This window comes from Microcaecilia unicolor, chromosome 1, assembly GCF_901765095.1.
Source record: "Microcaecilia unicolor chromosome 1, aMicUni1.1, whole genome shotgun sequence".
Classification (NCBI taxonomy): Eukaryota; Metazoa; Chordata; class Amphibia; order Gymnophiona; family Siphonopidae; genus Microcaecilia; species Microcaecilia unicolor.
In genome coordinates, this window is record NC_044031.1 from 106,978,604 (window position 1) to 106,995,226 (window position 16,623).

Genomic DNA, 16,623 nt, shown 5'->3' on the forward strand with positions numbered 1-16,623 from the left:
CTCCGAGACAGGGCATGACTTGTGCCTGTTACAATATACCCCTGTGCAATTTTATACAAGCCATTTTTGGTTCATAAACCATGCGTTATAAAATTGCCCCCTCTGTCATTTTACTTGTTATATCTGGCTAAATGGATGGCATACTGCAGGGAAATTTAATATTTGGTAAAGAAGAAGAAAAGAAAATTCCATGTTTGATATCTTATAATAAGTAACTGTACTGTCTGAAAAATGACCCTTATTGAATATTTACCTCAAGTCAGTTAAACATGCAACTCACGGGCATGGTGGAGAAGGCATGTGGAACATACTTCATAGCATTATTTCTGTTCCCTCTGAGTGTATGTGTGTCTGTATTTGTTGTTTTCTGTTTATATGTATGTCTGTGGGTGGATGTGTATAAACAGGAGTGTAGACAAGAGGGGAAAGGCAATTTGTAAGGAACTGATCCCTAACTGCTGTGTTTCAGTGGATTGCTCTTTTATTATTTTTATTATTATTATTTATTGCATTTGTATCCCACATTTTCCCACCTATTTGCAGGCTCAATGTGGCTTACAAAGATCTGCTATGGCATCACCATAACAGGGAAAACAATACAGTTGGTGTTACAAAGAGATAAAAGAAAACAAGAGGATCTATTCAAGCAATTATATAGTAAGACGTCCTGATGAGGAATGTTTGTGTTGTAGAGGCTGGAACAGCTTCTCTCATAGATATGCATTGAGCTGTTTTTTTTTTTTTTTTTGGGGGGGGGGGGGGAGGGAAGGGGTTGTATTTCTCTGAACCTCTGTCTGCCTTGGCCCATTTGTGAACTCAATCCCCCCCGATATTCAAAAACATTTAACCAGCCAGGAATGGCATCTAACCGATTAAATGGTACTTAGCTGGCTATCCGGGGATATTTAGCTGGCTCCTGCTGAATATCAGTGGTTAGCGCCTAGCAGATAGCTGGTTATATCACGCAATATAACTGGCTATCTGCCAATTTTCGATGCATCACCATCTATATGGCCGCCAAAATGGCAGGTAAATCTTTGGCCAGTTTAAACATAACCAGCCAGCGCTGACTATCGGCTTGGCCAGTTATGTTTAAATTGGCCAAAAATAAATCGGATATTCAATGCCTGTCGCCAGAAATAGAAACATGACGGCAGATAAAGGCCATATGACCCATCCAGTTTGCCCATCCTTTGTAACCCCTAACTCTTCCTTTTTCTAAGCGATCCCATATGCTTAAATGGCCCAGCATTGAATATCCATGCTCAGCGCTGACTGTGAAAGGCATCCACAGTGGAGGAGTGGCCTAGTGGTTAGGGTGGTGGACTTTGGTCCTGGGGAACTGAGGAACTGAGTTCGATTCCCGGCACAGGCAGCTCCTTGTGACTCTGGGCAAGTCACTTAACCCTCCATTGTCTGCCGCATTGAGCCTGCCATGAGTGGGAAAGCACGGGGTACAAATGTAACAAACAAACAAACAAAAAATTCCAGTTGCCTCCTGTGGTCTGAATATCGACCCCAATGTGTCTTTTTACTCCTTTTTTTTTTTTTCCCCCCATGCTAATTTGGGTCTGTTTCATTAAACTTTTAAAGTGTTATTTTGCTTCCTGATAGACAGACATTTTTGACCCCTTATATTTAATTTTTTCCAACACTCCTTTGGGTTGGAAAGAAAAAAAGACTGACCTGCTGAGGCCCTGATCTGTGCTATGCTTTAGAGCAGTGGTTTACTCCTAATTTTCTCATGCTAATCTTACTAATCTTATTGCGAGAAAATCGAAGGGTTAGCTACTGTTCTGGAGGTTAGTGCAGTGGTCAAGCAAAAGCCTGATATTTTAAATTGCTTTTGCGTGAAACAAATTGTAGTAAATTTTAGTGTGTGGTTTTTTTTTTTTTTACACTTGCCTTGTAGTGCTGAATGCATTGCGGGAGCAAAAAGTTCATCTGAGGTGAACCATAGTACTTTATCCCAGAGGACTCATGACCCAAGTGGGCCCAGTTGCCACTCCCAAGAGGCTTGGACCAGAGAATCTCCAGTGTGCTAGACAATCTCCCCTCCCCCCCCACCCCGGAACAATTATACTTCCACAGTCTGGTGAGGTATCTCTCTCTCACCACCACCATCTTGAAAAATGGAAGCACATGGCTCCTAGCAGTCTGACGTGAGCTCTAATGAACAGCACCAGTGATTCAAAACAAGTTCTAGCCTCAGCAAGCAGCGCAAATATAGCTATGGAATGGCTTGAATGTAATTTATAATGGTCTCTCCTTTTTCATATTTATATATTTTTTGGCATCTTCCCACAGGTCTAGTATGTTGTAATATACATACCATTAGTCTGCTGCATCAGAAATAAAAGGTATTTGTAACACGTGCATTAGAAAGCTGTGTACTGAAGCTTAGCACATAATTTCAACATACATCATACTGCACCAAGGCTTCAACTGGGCTGTACTTCTGTGCCTCTGATGATATAGCCCAAATCTTAAAGTCAGATTTAAGACTTGACCCCTAATTGTTTTGAATATGACAAGCTTGACTTGTTGACATATACAGCTGTGTTAAATCACTGGAGAATGCCTGTGTGTTACAGAGTGAGAGCAAAGAGCAGGAACACTATGTATGTAGTCTGAGTTCCTAAAGTGGATCCATATCAGAGCCAGTGAAAATTGGAAGAGTGTGTATGAATTATTTCCAACCCAACCGAAGTTAGAAAGAATTACACTGAAGGGGTCAACAATGTCTGTCTGGAAGCAAAATAACTCTGAAAATTTAATGAAGCAGGATCAAATTTGACATAAGAGAAAAACTGGTAAAAAGACACATTGAGGAGAAGGAAGACCTGTTGACATATTTATTGGAGGAGAGAATCATGTGAGAGCTACCAGTAGAGTCTGTCTGTGTCTGCTGCTAGCCAGTAAGATCATTATGGGTGTGAGGAAGGAGCCCCTACAGCATCATCAAGACATGATAGTGGGAACTTTAAATTTCTGCTAGTATTGTGGTGCCTTACTGCAGGGGCATGCCCCTTTGGAACCCCTTAGGAACACTGAAGGAGTATTGAGGGTTTTCTGGCCTTATCCAACAAACTGTTTTTTGATTCCCCCCCCCCCCCCCCCCATGGGAAAGAGAAAAGCTAAGTCTAAATGGATGACTGCTTTCACTCAGATGGTGTGAGGCCCCATGGACCAACGTGGCATTTCTAGTTTTATCTGGCTAGCTAAGTGACTCTCCCAAAGGAGCTTCTTATAAGCTTGGCCGCCTACACTGGAAACTTCTTTGGGATTGTTATTTTCAACCTCAGTTGCTGCTGATTTCTCAGAGCCTAAAGATAGATTCCTAGCAGAGCCCAGTTGGAGAAAGGAAGTCTTGTCCCTATGCTAAAACTTGTCTTACGTTCTTTGCCTGCTGTCTCCAGATTAGGATGTAGTCCAGAGTCTAGAAAAATTATTTTGATTGAGGGTCCCTTTTACTAAGCCGCATAAGCTTGTACGCGCGCCAAAATGGAGTTACTGCCTGACTACTGTGTGGCTGTTGCGGTAATTTCATTTTTGGCATGCGTCTGGAAAATTTTTTGGGCGTGCGTAATGGACGCGCGCCAAGTGGCATTTGAAGCGTGTAGGTCATTACCGCCAGATTCTTTACCGCTAGGTCAATGGCTGGCAGTAAGGTCTCAGACCCAAAATGGACATGCGGCAATTTTGATTTTGCCACACGTCCATTTTCGTCAGAAAAAAGTCCTTTTTTACGGGCGCGCAAAAAAATAGATCGGTGTGCACCCAAAACCTGCGCCTACACTACCGCAAACTATTTTTCAGTGCGCCTTTGTAAAAGGACCCCTGAATGTGGTTACAAGAGCAGAATCTTTGATTAAGGGGACAGTTGGATAGCTTTGTGGTTTTTCCCAAGAGACAGTAATTAAAGTAAAGAATTTGGAATAAAAATGTACTTTTGTGAAAACCGGTTCCAAATTTTGGAGACACAAGTATCTACTTTGCAATCTTCAGGTGTCTCTGCAATTAGGTATAGTCTGGCCATCCATTATGTGGAAGGGTTAGAAAATTCCAAGAGATATCTTGAAGAGGATCTGAACATCCCTAATGTAGAAGAGTTTAAGTTCTCTCAGTGCTGTTATATTTCTCAGAAGAAAATGATGACAGAGACAGAAAGAGGTTTTCACTCCTGAGAGGGAGGGAGCGAGCCTAGATTTGACAGAGTTCTTAGATATTATTTTGAGAAAGATAAATTAATTTGTTTAAAGACTTATTTCAGGAAGAAAGTTCCATGTGACTTGTGCCACTCAGTTAAAGTTAGGATAGAAGTCTTTTCTGGCTTTAAAGTGTACGGTACAGTACTTGCTTTGAGAGGTACCTGTTTTTTAAGGTTCCCATAAAAGTGCCTGGTAACTTTGCATGGGAACCACTTTATTTTATTTTAATTTTGATGCAACACAATTAGAGAAGTTTATTGATTAAAACTCAAGAGTTTAATGTTTCTGAGAAATGAATAATTTTGGTGCTTGGGTTTGAAATTGTTATAAACACTATATTAATGGACTCCTGTATTTACATAAGAACATAACATAAGCCTTGCCATACTGGGATATAGTGGATTTTCCCAAGTCCACCTTAAAATGGCTTATAGACTTTTCTTTTAGGAAGTTATCCAAACCTTTTTTTAAACCCTGCTAAGCTAACTGCTTTTACCACATTCTCTGGCAACAAATTCCAGAGTTTAATTACATGTTGAGTGAAGAAATATTTTCTCCAGTTTATTTTAAATTTACTACTGAGTAGCTTTATTGCATGCCCCCTAGTCCTAGTAATTTTGGAAAGAATATTTTTGGAAACAAGTAATTCACTTCTTCTCATTCCACTCCTCTTAGTATTTTATAGACCTCTATCATATCTCTTCAGCCATCTCTACTCCAAGCTGAAGAGCCCTAGCCTCTCTAGCCTTTCCTCATAGAGAAGTCGTCCCATCCTCTTTATCATTTTCATTGCCCTTCTCTGTTTTTTTTTTCTAATTCTGCTATATCTTTTTTGAGATAGGGTGACCAAAATTGCACACAGTATTCAAGGTGGTCTTTATTTACCTTTGTTCTTTTTTGAATACTCTTCTTCTCCCCTTAATGTGAGCTAATTGTAACCTCTATCTATTGCCCCAGGTACAATACTTAGCTTGTGAGTCCACTAAGGACAGAGACAGTACCTGCATATAATAATTGTAAACTGCTTTGGTTGTACCCACTAAAAGGTGGCATATCAAATCCTTGACTCTTTACCTTTTACCCTTTATTTGGATTAGTTGAGTCACTGCTTTTTGTTCGTTTGTTTGTTTGTTTGTTTAAGCAACGGTACATGTTTGTTTGATATATATATATTATTTTAATTTAATTTTGGAATTTAATCATTTAGGGCTCCTTTTGCTAAACCACGGTGCTGATTCCCAGCGCAGCAAATATGACAAAGCCCATTTAGCTCCTATGGGCTTTGTTGCATTTGCCGCATAGGAATCACTACTGCAGCTTAATAAAAGGAGCTCTTAATTTCTAATTTAAAAAAAGACACATTGAACTTGAAAATTATCCAGACTGGGGGTTCCGGAGAAATAAGCATCCCAAAAAATGATCCATTGTATTTCTGTGGGAGAAGCAGTACCAGCTTCTGCAACATAGAAATTTAGACACAATGAAACCTAACAGAGAATTATTCCTTTTAAAACTGCCTCTCCCTTGATTTCTGTCACACCCCATCCCACATACAACACACCCATGAAATCTCCCACCATTATCCCCACACAATACCCCCTACCTACCCCACAACACTGATACCCCAAAACCACTACCACCTCCCAGCTATCCCACAGAGATACCATAAGTACACACGTATGCACAAACACAGAGGGGTTAGAAATAATTCTGTTAGCCATGCTCCGCTTGCTTTTCCCACTTATGTAACTGGTTGGATTCCTTGGCTTTTTGAAATCTCTTTGTAAGTAATGCCATCTTTATGTAGGCATTGTAAGGTCATTGTAAGATGAACATGAGAACATGAGTTCTATAAATTGCTGATGTGATGATGTGTGGGCCAGTATAGCATTTTCACCACCAGCATGGGGGAAAGTATTTATTTTTTGACACTCGGTATAGATCAAGACAGGACAGAACATTCTACAGAAAAATTAAGTGAGCCAATATGCAAAAGAGTTTGTGGTCAGCTATAAGTGCCAGCCACTTAAATACTTTTTTTCTAAATATTACAGGCATATAAACAGATAATTGGAGAGGAGGAGTGGCCTAGTGGTTAGGGTGGTGGACTTTGGTCCTGAGGAACTGAGTTCAATTCCCACTTCAGGCACAGGCAGCTCCTTGTGACTCTGGGCAAAGTCACTTAACCCTCCATTGCCCCATGTAAGCTGCATTGAGCCTGCCATGAGTGGGAAAGCGCGGGGTACAAATGTAACAACAAAAAAAAATAATTGTTATATGTTCAAGTTCCAAAGGGGGTAATTATAGTTATGCAAGTAGGTGCTACAGGGTGTCAGATTGGAGCATGTTCTATAAGGGAAAGTAGGCACTTGCTTTTCTTTATAGAATACAAGTGTAACTAGGTGTGCGCACTAGTGCTATTCGATTCACTCAAAAATGTTTCAATTCAATTCGATTTGCTCATATGAATTGGTTTTTCGATTAGATTTGATTCAATTCAGCTTAACTGAAATATAGGGGCCCATAGCCTCAGACCTATGCTAATATTATAACAGAACAGACTGCAGCAATTGAACATTTTAAACATTAAAGAAAGCATTTTCGATGACAGGTTAAACTGCACCAGCCTGTACTTCTCTAAAATGTCTACACTACCTCCACAATTATTGTTCAGTATTAAAATTAAGTTCAAAACGTACCCCACCACCACCACCACCACAAAAAGGGCCCTGCATGAATAAGTAGGACATGATGTCAAATTCAAATACATGTTTTAATAAAACAGTGATCCTAAAGTTAACACATTGCCAGAGGAGACCAAGAACCAAAAACACCATGTTATCCAGCTCAGTTCCTTGAGCCTGTGAGACAAAGGGCCAGAAAGTCACCAGTCTTAGAGCAGAGGAAATATTAAAATATTCCTGCCATGAAGCTGCTTCCTTCACCCCAAAAAGCAATCAAACAGGAAGAGCTGCATGACATTTTTTTCTTAAAGAAATTGTTTTAACACGGAACAAAAACAAAAAAAAACCATGTAAGGACTGGATAAAGGACAGAACTTCTGCATGAAGGAAGCCCTTCCTTCATTATTCAATAGCTCTCTGTGAAACAGTAGTAATAATAAAAGGTAAGTGCATTTTTATAATATGCCACTGCATTCCACAAAATAGAAGGAGCAAGTTCCCACATGCCATCTTTTTCTTTTAATGTAGTCCATTAGTTTGATGATATACTGTGCCAAAACTGGAAATACAGTGAAACAGAATAATAGAATTCATTAACATTCAAAACTTATTAATTAACATTATAATTGTGTTCGCATTTGGGTAATAACTGAGGAAATGCTGTTATCAAATCATATTAGGAAGCTTGATGTCGACTTGGTTAACTTATCTATATACAAACACACAGCCGGGAGACAAAGATTTCCCCCCCCACCCCCTCCCCCAAAACAAATTGTCTTTTACAACCAGACTTGAAGAAGAAATAAATATATATCACAGAAAAAAATCTCTGCACGAATATAACACATGCTAGGGTGTCCCTATAACCTGCCCCTCCAAATGATACACTGATTACAATTTATAACAAATTACTACTTTACCTATGAAAAGTTATTCCGTTATTATATTTCCTCTGTGTACATCCATATGCTACACAAGCTGACATGTTTGAAAATATAAGTGAAATTAAATAAAGATGCTACCAGCAATAAAGAAGGACAACATGGATGCAGCAGCTCATAGGTTGATTTGCTCTGTTTTGAGTGTACAGGGATGATGGATGCAGGCTGCAGAGGGGGTGCAGGGAACAGCCACACGGCTGTCGGCTCTGCCAGTTCCCTTCTTCTCTGATGTTACTTCCTGTTCCGGGGCAGAGAGAGCAGGGAACCAGCAAATCCAACAGCCGCACGGCTGCTTCTAGCACCTCGGAAGAGCAATGCACCCGAGGGGGGGTGGTGTTTGGAGGTATTGCACCCGGGGGGGGGGGGTGCAACGGCGATCCGCCCCATGTGGAAGCCGACCAAGGAACACCACAGGCCTGAGGTACAAGCTTATTCCTCCCCCTTTACAAAGCCTCTCAGTAATACCGACACAACTCATTCACTTTGAATGAGCTGTGTCGGTATTACCACACTAGCAGCCTCTAGTGTGGTTAGACTGTGAGCCCTCTGAATATATCAGAATATATAGCATGCCTTGATCTTAGATTTGGAAAAAGGGAGCAATTAAATCTAGAATTCAAATCCACCAAAGTTATTCTACTTGTGTGCTCTGCTCTGTTGAAAGAGAACTTTAATCTACTTCTCCTTTAATTACTTTTACTCAGGACAGAACGCTTGGCAAAGAATATCATGAATGACATTGGAGACAATCACATCACCGTTCTCTGCGTACTGAAGGGTGGTTACAAGTTCTGTGCCGACCTCGTGGAACACATCAAGAATCTCAACCGAAATTCAGACAAGTTCATCTCCATGAGGGTTGACTTCGTCAAAGTTAAAAGTTATTGTGTAAGTAGTTTTCAGTTTGTCATTTTATTATTTATTTATTCCAGTGTGAATTTGGGGTCCTTTCACTGAGGTGCACTAACAATTAGCACACATTAAATGCTGCACAGCTCATTGTATTCCTCTGGGCTGCAAGGCATTTAGTGGGTGCTAAATCCATTAGTGCACCTTAGTAAAAGAACCCCTTTGTATTTTAAATTTTGCTGTTTGTTGGCATGAGTTGGCAGTAGGCCAGTGCTTCCCAAATGCTGAGTTGTAGCTAGGGCTGCATTTCGATTAAAAGTTTTAATTGTGATCAATTTCATGATTAACACATTTTAATTGCAATTAATAGGGCAACCAGAGAGGGTAAAACATACACAAATAAGCAAAGAAGGAAGAGAAAATGAGAGATGTGGGAGTGGGATGGAGGAAGATTATAAGACCTTTCGGGAAGGGAAGGGGGAATGGGATTTGATATACTGCCTTTCTGTGGTTACAATCAAAGCGGTTTACATACAGTGGTGGAAATAAGTATTTGATCCCTTGCTGATTTTGTAAGTTTGCCCACTGACAAAGACATGAGCAGCCCATAATTGAAGGGTAGGTTATTGGTAACAGTGAGAGATAGCACATCACAAATTAAATCCGGAAAATCACATTGTGGAAAGTATATGAATTTATTTGCATTCTGCAGAGGGAAATAAGTATTTGATCCCCCACCAACCAGTAAGAGATCTGGCCCCTACAGACCAGGTAGATGCTCCAAAGCAACTCGTTACCTGCATGACAGACAGCTGTCGGCAATGGTCACCTGTATGAAAGACACCTGTCCACAGACTCAGTGAATCAGTCAGACTCTAACCTCTACAAAATGGCCAAGAGCAAGGAGCTGTCTAAGGATGTCAGGGACAAGATCATACACCTGCACAAGGCTGGAATGGGCTACAAAACCATCAGTAAGACGCTGGGCGAGAAGGAGACAACTGTTGGTGCCATAGTAAGAAAATGGAAGAAGTACAAAATGACTGTCAATCGACAAAGATCTGGGGCTCCACGCAAAATCTCACCTCGTGGGGTATCCTTGATCATGAGGAAGGTTAGAAATCAGCCTACAACTACAAGGGGGGAACTTGTCAATGATCTCAAGGCAGCTGGGACCACTGTCACCACGAAAACCATTGGTAACACATTACGACATAACGGATTGCAATCCTGCAGTGCCCGCAAGGTCCCCCTGCTCTGGAAGGCACATGTGACGGCCCGTCTGAAGTTTGCCAGTGAACACCTGGATGATGCCGAGAGTGATTGGGAGAAGGTGCTGTGGTCAGATGAGACAAAAATTGAGCTCTTTGGCATGAACTCAACTCGCCGTGTTTGGAGGAAGAGAAATGCTGCCTATGACCCAAAGAACACCGTCCCCACTGTCAAGCATGGAGGTGGAAATGTTATGTTTTGGGGGTGTTTCTCTGCTAAGGGCACAGGACTACTTCACCGCATCAATGGGAGAATGGATGGGGCCATGTACCGTACAATTCTGAGTGACAACCTCCTTCCCTCCGCCAGGGCCTTAAAAATGGGTCGTGGCTGGGTCTTCCAGCACGACAATGACCCAAAACATACAGCCAAGGCAACAAAGGAGTGGCTCAGGAAGAAGCACATTAGGGTCATGGAGTGGCCTAGCCAGTCACCAGACCTTAATCCCATTGAAAACTTATGGAGGGAGCTGAAGCTGCGAGTTGCCAAGCGACAGCCCAGAACTCTTAATGATTTAGAGATGATCTGCAAAGAGGAGTGGACCAAAATTCCTCCTGACATGTGTGCAAACCTCATCATCAACTACAGAAGACGTCTGACCGCTGTGCTTGCCAACAAGGGTTTTGCCACCAAGTATTAGGTCTTGTTTGCCAGAGGGATTAAATACTTATTTCCCTCTGCAGAATGCAAATAAATTCATATACTTTCCACAATGTGATTTTCCGGATTTAATTTGTGATGTGCTATCTCTCACTGTTACCAATAACCTACCCTTCAATTATGGGCTGCTCATGTCTTTGTCAGTGGGCAAACTTACAAAATCAGCAAGGGATCAAATACTTATTTCCACCACTGTATTATATACAGGTACTTATTTTGAACCTGGGGCAATGGGGGGGGGGGGGAGAGAAATACTCTCGGAAGTGCCTGCTGCGCTTGCGTTGTCTGAAGGGGGCCATAATACTGCATAGTGGTTTTCAGAGAACAGTTTTTGAAGACCCCTGAGGCAGGCGTGTACGCTGAAACATGGCCCGTGTCGGGTTGTATACCAATAAAGGACTCCTGCTGTCCCAGTCTTGAAGTCCCACTTGTGCTTATTTCTAATTGCAATTAATCGCACAAGTAAAGGGATTGTATTTACTTGTTTATTTATTTCCCATTGTAGTTCCTTGTGACTCTGAGCAAGTCACTTAACCCTCCCTCCTCCATTGCCCCAGGTTCAAAATAAGTACCTGTATATAATATGTAAACTGCTTTGATTGTAACCACAGAAAGGCAGTATATCAAATCTCATTCCCCCTTCCCTTCCTAAAGGTCTTATAATCTTCCTCCTTCCCACGCCCGTACCAGGCATCTCTCCCTTTCTCTTCCTTCTTGCCCTCTCTTTTCTCAGATCCATTATCTCTCTTTCCTCCTTCCTCCCTCCCATTGCCATCACCTCTCCCTCCCTCCCTCCCCTCCACCTCCATTTTTATGAGCAGCGACACAAACTTGGTGGTGAGCAACACCAAGTTATTCTTGTGGCTGCTGGAGCTCACTGCCTTGGTCATAGCTTCCATCTGTGGCCCCTCCAGTTCTGCTTGTGGGTCTATAGCTCACTCCCCCACCACCACCTGGGGTTTACATCTTCCTCCCTTCTCAGTCTCCTCTGCTGGTCTACCTTAAAGGTAGTCTTCTGTTGGTCCCTGGATGTGGTAGCATTGCATATATGCTGCCTGTGGCATGCCCCGAAGCTTTCCCTCTGGCCTATCCTGCTTCCTCTGACATCACTTCTTTTTTTCAGTATGGGTGGGATGGGTCAGAAGGAAAGCTTTGAACCATGGTGCAGGCAGCATATGTGCAATGCTGCTGCTGGCAAGGATCAACAGAAGACCAACTTTAAGGTAGACTGGCGCAGGGGTGGGTCATGTGGAGATTTGGCTGGGGGGGAAGATGTCGAACTGCACAGAGAACGAGGGTTGGTAGTGGAAGAGAATAGAAGAGATGTTTTGAAAGAGACAGGAGATGCTGCAAGGTGGTTAATTTTAATAATCACAATTAGTTTTAAAAATCTTGCTTAATGCATTAATCGCTTAGTTCTAACCCTATTTGGGGTGGTGGGGGAAAAAACTCCTGTCATTGGCCCACACAGGAATGCTATGATTTGGCTTGTGTGGGCTTAAGGGGAGGCAGGGTCTATGGCTGCTTCAGCCAGTGCTACACGTGAGTCTGGAGGAGCAGCATCAGAGGTAAGGTAGGGGTCACAACTGGATATAGTCTGAGAAGTACCACAACAGGTGATCAGGCAAGTTAGAGAGGAAACTAAATCTATAAATGTATTTATTTATTTATTTATTTTTACTTATCATACTTCTATTCCACTCGATCTTATAATTCTTGACAGGTTACAATAAAATCATACACATTCCATCAAAACAAAAGCAACATAAAACAAACCAAAAACGACAAATTGGTCCACTCCTTCCCAATAATATAGGGGTCCTTTTACTAAGCTGTGATTAAAAAATGGCCTTAGGACAATTAAATTTAATCGTCCTGTAAATTGTGAAATGGATCTCTTCAATTTGAGGACTAGCGAAGATTAGAAGCTATTATTTGAATGTTAAACAATTTTTTCTTCTGTATACATAGGGGCTCATTTTCAAAGCACTTAGCCTTCCAAAGTTCCATAGAAACCTATGGGACTTTGGAAGGCTAAGTGCTTTGAAAATATCCCTCATAGTGTACTTTAACTTCTTTGCTGTAGCAAGTTTTATGTGCTTGTGAAATTATTAAAAATTTTCAATAAATATACATTTTTTAAAAATGGCAGAGTGCCCTTCCATATGTTTTCCCCACATACTAGGGCTCATATCACTCCTCTCCTCAAGTCACTTCACTGGCTTCCGATCAGGTACCGCATACAGTTCAAGCTTCTCCTACTAACCTACAAATGCACTCAATCTGCAGCCCCTCATTACCTCTCTACCCTTATCTCCCCTTACGCTCCTACCCGAAACCTCCTCTCACAGGACAAATCCCTCCTCTCTGTACCCTTCTCCACCACCGCCAACTCCAGGCTTCGCCCTTTCTGCCTCGCCTCTCCCTATGCTTGAAATAAACTTCCTGAGCCCATACGCCAAGCCCCCTCTTTGCCCATCTTCAAATCATTGCTCAAAGCCCACCTCTTCAATGTCGCCTTCGGCACCTAACCGTTTTACCTCTATTCAGGAAATTTAGACTGCCCCAATTTGATTGACCGCACATTTTGTCCATTAGATTGTAAGCTCCTTTGAGCAGGGACTGTCCTTCTTTGTTAAACTGTACAGCGCTGCGTAACCCTAGTAGCGCTTTAGAAGTGTTAAGAAGTGTATTCTTACCCCAGCCAGAAAATGGCCAATTTTCAATTTTTTCCATTAATTGCCGTGCGCTAATGTTGTCATTAGCGTGCGACCATTAAAAACAATTTCTGAGTCAGCACTTACACCTATTTTGTAGGTGGTAAGGGTTCACACAGTAATGCTGTGTGAACCAGTTAGCACATGGTAATGTAGCTGTGCTAACATTAATGCAGTAATGCCCACACTCTGCCCCCATGACACTCCTCATTCAACAAAAAAAATGATTAGGGCCCCAATTAGTACACACAGGTTTGGAACTTACTGCAGGATCTGGAAGAACCAGTGGCTACAACATGGTCCTAAGGTCTGCTGCCTGCAAGGTATATTTCAACTGCATAATCTTGTAAAAGCTAGATCTAGCTATAGTTCATGATACTGTGAGTCTGCGGCCAGGACTGGAACTCAGAAATACAGCCACACAATGGTTGTAAATAAAACAATAGCCTTATTAAATTAAAAGCAGAGAGATTACATGATACACAGTGAGAGAAGCAAATTGTGCTCCAGCTTTGCTCCAGGGCCTTATTTTCTTGATGGCTTCGACCGTTTGATATTACAAATTTTTACTTTTTCTTACTGTAAGAACATCATATGGACGGATTTGAAAGAAGAAAAATGTACATTTTTTAAACAAGCTTCAATACCAAGCAGTGCTCTGCTAGCATCATACAAGGTGGCATACAGAATCTCAAAGTGTAAAAAGCCTCACACCATTGAAGAAGAACTGATTTTACTAGCAACATTGGATATGGTCAACATCATGGTTGGTGAATCTATGGCTTCTAAACAGAAAAAAAGAGAAAGAGAAAACGTGCCTGGCTGAAAGGAAGATGGTAGAGGAGGCCGTGCCAACTCTGCCCTTAATAGGGAAACATATTACACAACTTACTACGGCTGTGGTGCAGGCTTTAGATCCCCGTTTGGCCAAGTTATTGGGACAGAATGCTTCACCGGAGACGCGTTTGTTAGAATCTACCCGCCATACTACTGCTCTGGAACAACACGTCTCTGACACTGAAGATTCTACTCATGCTATTACAGAGGATCTTTCTGCTGTTAAAACCCAGGCACATGATTATGCTGTGAAAAAGGACAATTTGGAAAATTGTTCACAGAGGAATAACTTATGATTTGTTGGATTTCCTGAAACAGTCACTGATCGTCAACTTACCCACATGTTGGAGACATGGGTCAGGGAAGAACTGGTCCTAAAAGAACATGTAGGCACCTTTTGTATAGAACATGCTTGGGCCGCAAACAGATGGGTGCAGTACGACCATGGTGATTATTGCGAAACTGCTGAACTATGTCCATAAAACGGAAATTTTGAGGCATTTTCAGGAGAGATGGAATGACTTGGCTTATGATGGAGTATCTATTAAGCTTTTCCAGGATTACTTGATGGGTCCGTTGGAAATACGGAAAAAATGTTCTCCTGTTTGTCAGCTCTTGGCTGAAAAGCAGCATCATTTTATGCTTGTCTATCCTGCTGTTCTAAAAGACCACAATAATGGCTGTGGCACAAGATTTTGTGGCAACTCTGTCTCAGTGAACGCCACCAGAGGGATGACTTTTGGCACCATTTCTTCTTGGCTTATTAGATTGAATGATGCCCTATGAGTGTTCTTGCAATTTTGAATCTTACCAGAATTTGTCCTTGCAGTATGCTGTTTACATGTTGGGCACTAATGTCTTTTGAGATTCTATTCAATTGGTTGATACAACTCTGTTTATAACAATTCTTTTAGTTACAGTGGGGAGCCAAGGGCCCAACTGCATTAAACATGATCTTGGTGCTGTTTGCTCCTTGGGTCCGGAGAGCATTTCCAATTTCTTTATGGAGGTGGGAGAAGGAGGGAAGGATGGGGTTTGGAGTGGGGGGGGGGTGATAGCATGGTGGTGTTATACGTTAACTCTAAGGGGATATTTAGTATGCTTAGTCATTACATAAGAACATAAGAATAGTTATACTGGGTCAGATCAGTGGTCCATCTAGCCCAGTATCCTGTTTCCAATAGTGTCCAATCCAGGTCACAAGTACCAGGCAGAAACTCAAAAGCCAGTGATGGAATTTGACCTTGCCACCGCAGAAGGATAAATCTGGTGTTCTAATCACTCTGCTACCTCCCTAAATGCAGTTACTGGGAGGGGAATTTTGTTGTTGCCAATGCCATGGGACTACTATGCTGCTTTTAGTATATTCCTTTCTACTTCTGGCTGTCTCATTTAGAATTACTCTTCTGTTACTGCAAATCTGTGTAGGTTAATAATGTGGAATGTGTTGAGGATTACTTAGCTAGTAAAACGCAGGAAAATTCTTAATGCCCTCCACAGGCATCATGCTAATATAGTGTGTCTTCAGGAGACCAGATTGTCTGATGAAGAATATCAAAAAATATCTATGGCTTGAGTGGGAGAAATCTGTTATTCCTCTTCAGGGCATAAAGGGGAAGATTGGTGATTTTGGTCAGAAAGACATTGACCTGCAAGATGGACCTTGTGGCCAAAATTGGGAGGGTAGATTTTTATTGGTTAAGTCAGTGTTCCCAAACTGGGGTGCCGTGGGGGGAGCTTGAGAGTATATCTTTAAGAAGTGCATGCACCATTCCCCTACGTGCCACACACACGTGGCAGTTAATACCGGGCCTTGCCACCGCCGGAGGTTGGAGGAGTGTGACGGTAACACCGTGTAGTCACAGGTGGGCATGGGTGGGCCAGGGAAGTTAGACTTATCTGATCATGGTCTTTTTTTTTCAACTGCCTTTGCTCCTTCTTCAACAGGTCTGTGGCAGCAATTCACACAAGCTGTCTACCTACCCCAGGGGGCAGGAAGCAGCAGGCAGCGTGTGGGAACTGATGCCGCTGTTGTGCTTGAAAACCCAGAGTTTGATGGGTTTGATGGGGAGCTGGGAGTTAATATCTTTATTAAGGGCATGTGCAATGTGCCACGCGCATACATCAGTTAATCCCGGTCCCTTCCATTGCTGGATGTTGAAGGGGTGTGAAGCTAATACCGCATAGTCACAGGTGGGCCAGGGAAGTTAGACTTATCTCTTCACGGTCTTTTTTTCAACTGCCTGCTCGATCTACTGTTGCACATTCTTCAACGGGTCGCAAGCAGTGAATCACACATGGTGAGGGGGGAGGGTGCAGGAAGAGGCAGGCAGCGTGTGTGAATCGCTGTCGCTATTGCGCTGCAGTTACTTAAAAAAACAGAGTTTGATGGGTCAGCGTGTTATTTGGACTTATTGTCAAAATGACCAAATAACATGCAGACCCATCAAAC

General features: G+C 42.1%; 1 protein-coding gene across 1 annotated transcript in view; it reads left to right on the forward strand.

Moving 5' to 3' along the window:
* Positions 1–16,623, forward strand: part of PRTFDC1 (phosphoribosyl transferase domain containing 1) — a 147,898-nt gene that overhangs the window by 48,382 nt on the left and 82,893 nt on the right. Inside the window, exon 3 of the mRNA XM_030199290.1 lies at positions 8,541–8,724. Coding sequence (XP_030055150.1) covers positions 8,541–8,724 — 184 coding nt within the window. The remainder of the gene's footprint in view (positions 1–8,540; positions 8,725–16,623) is intronic.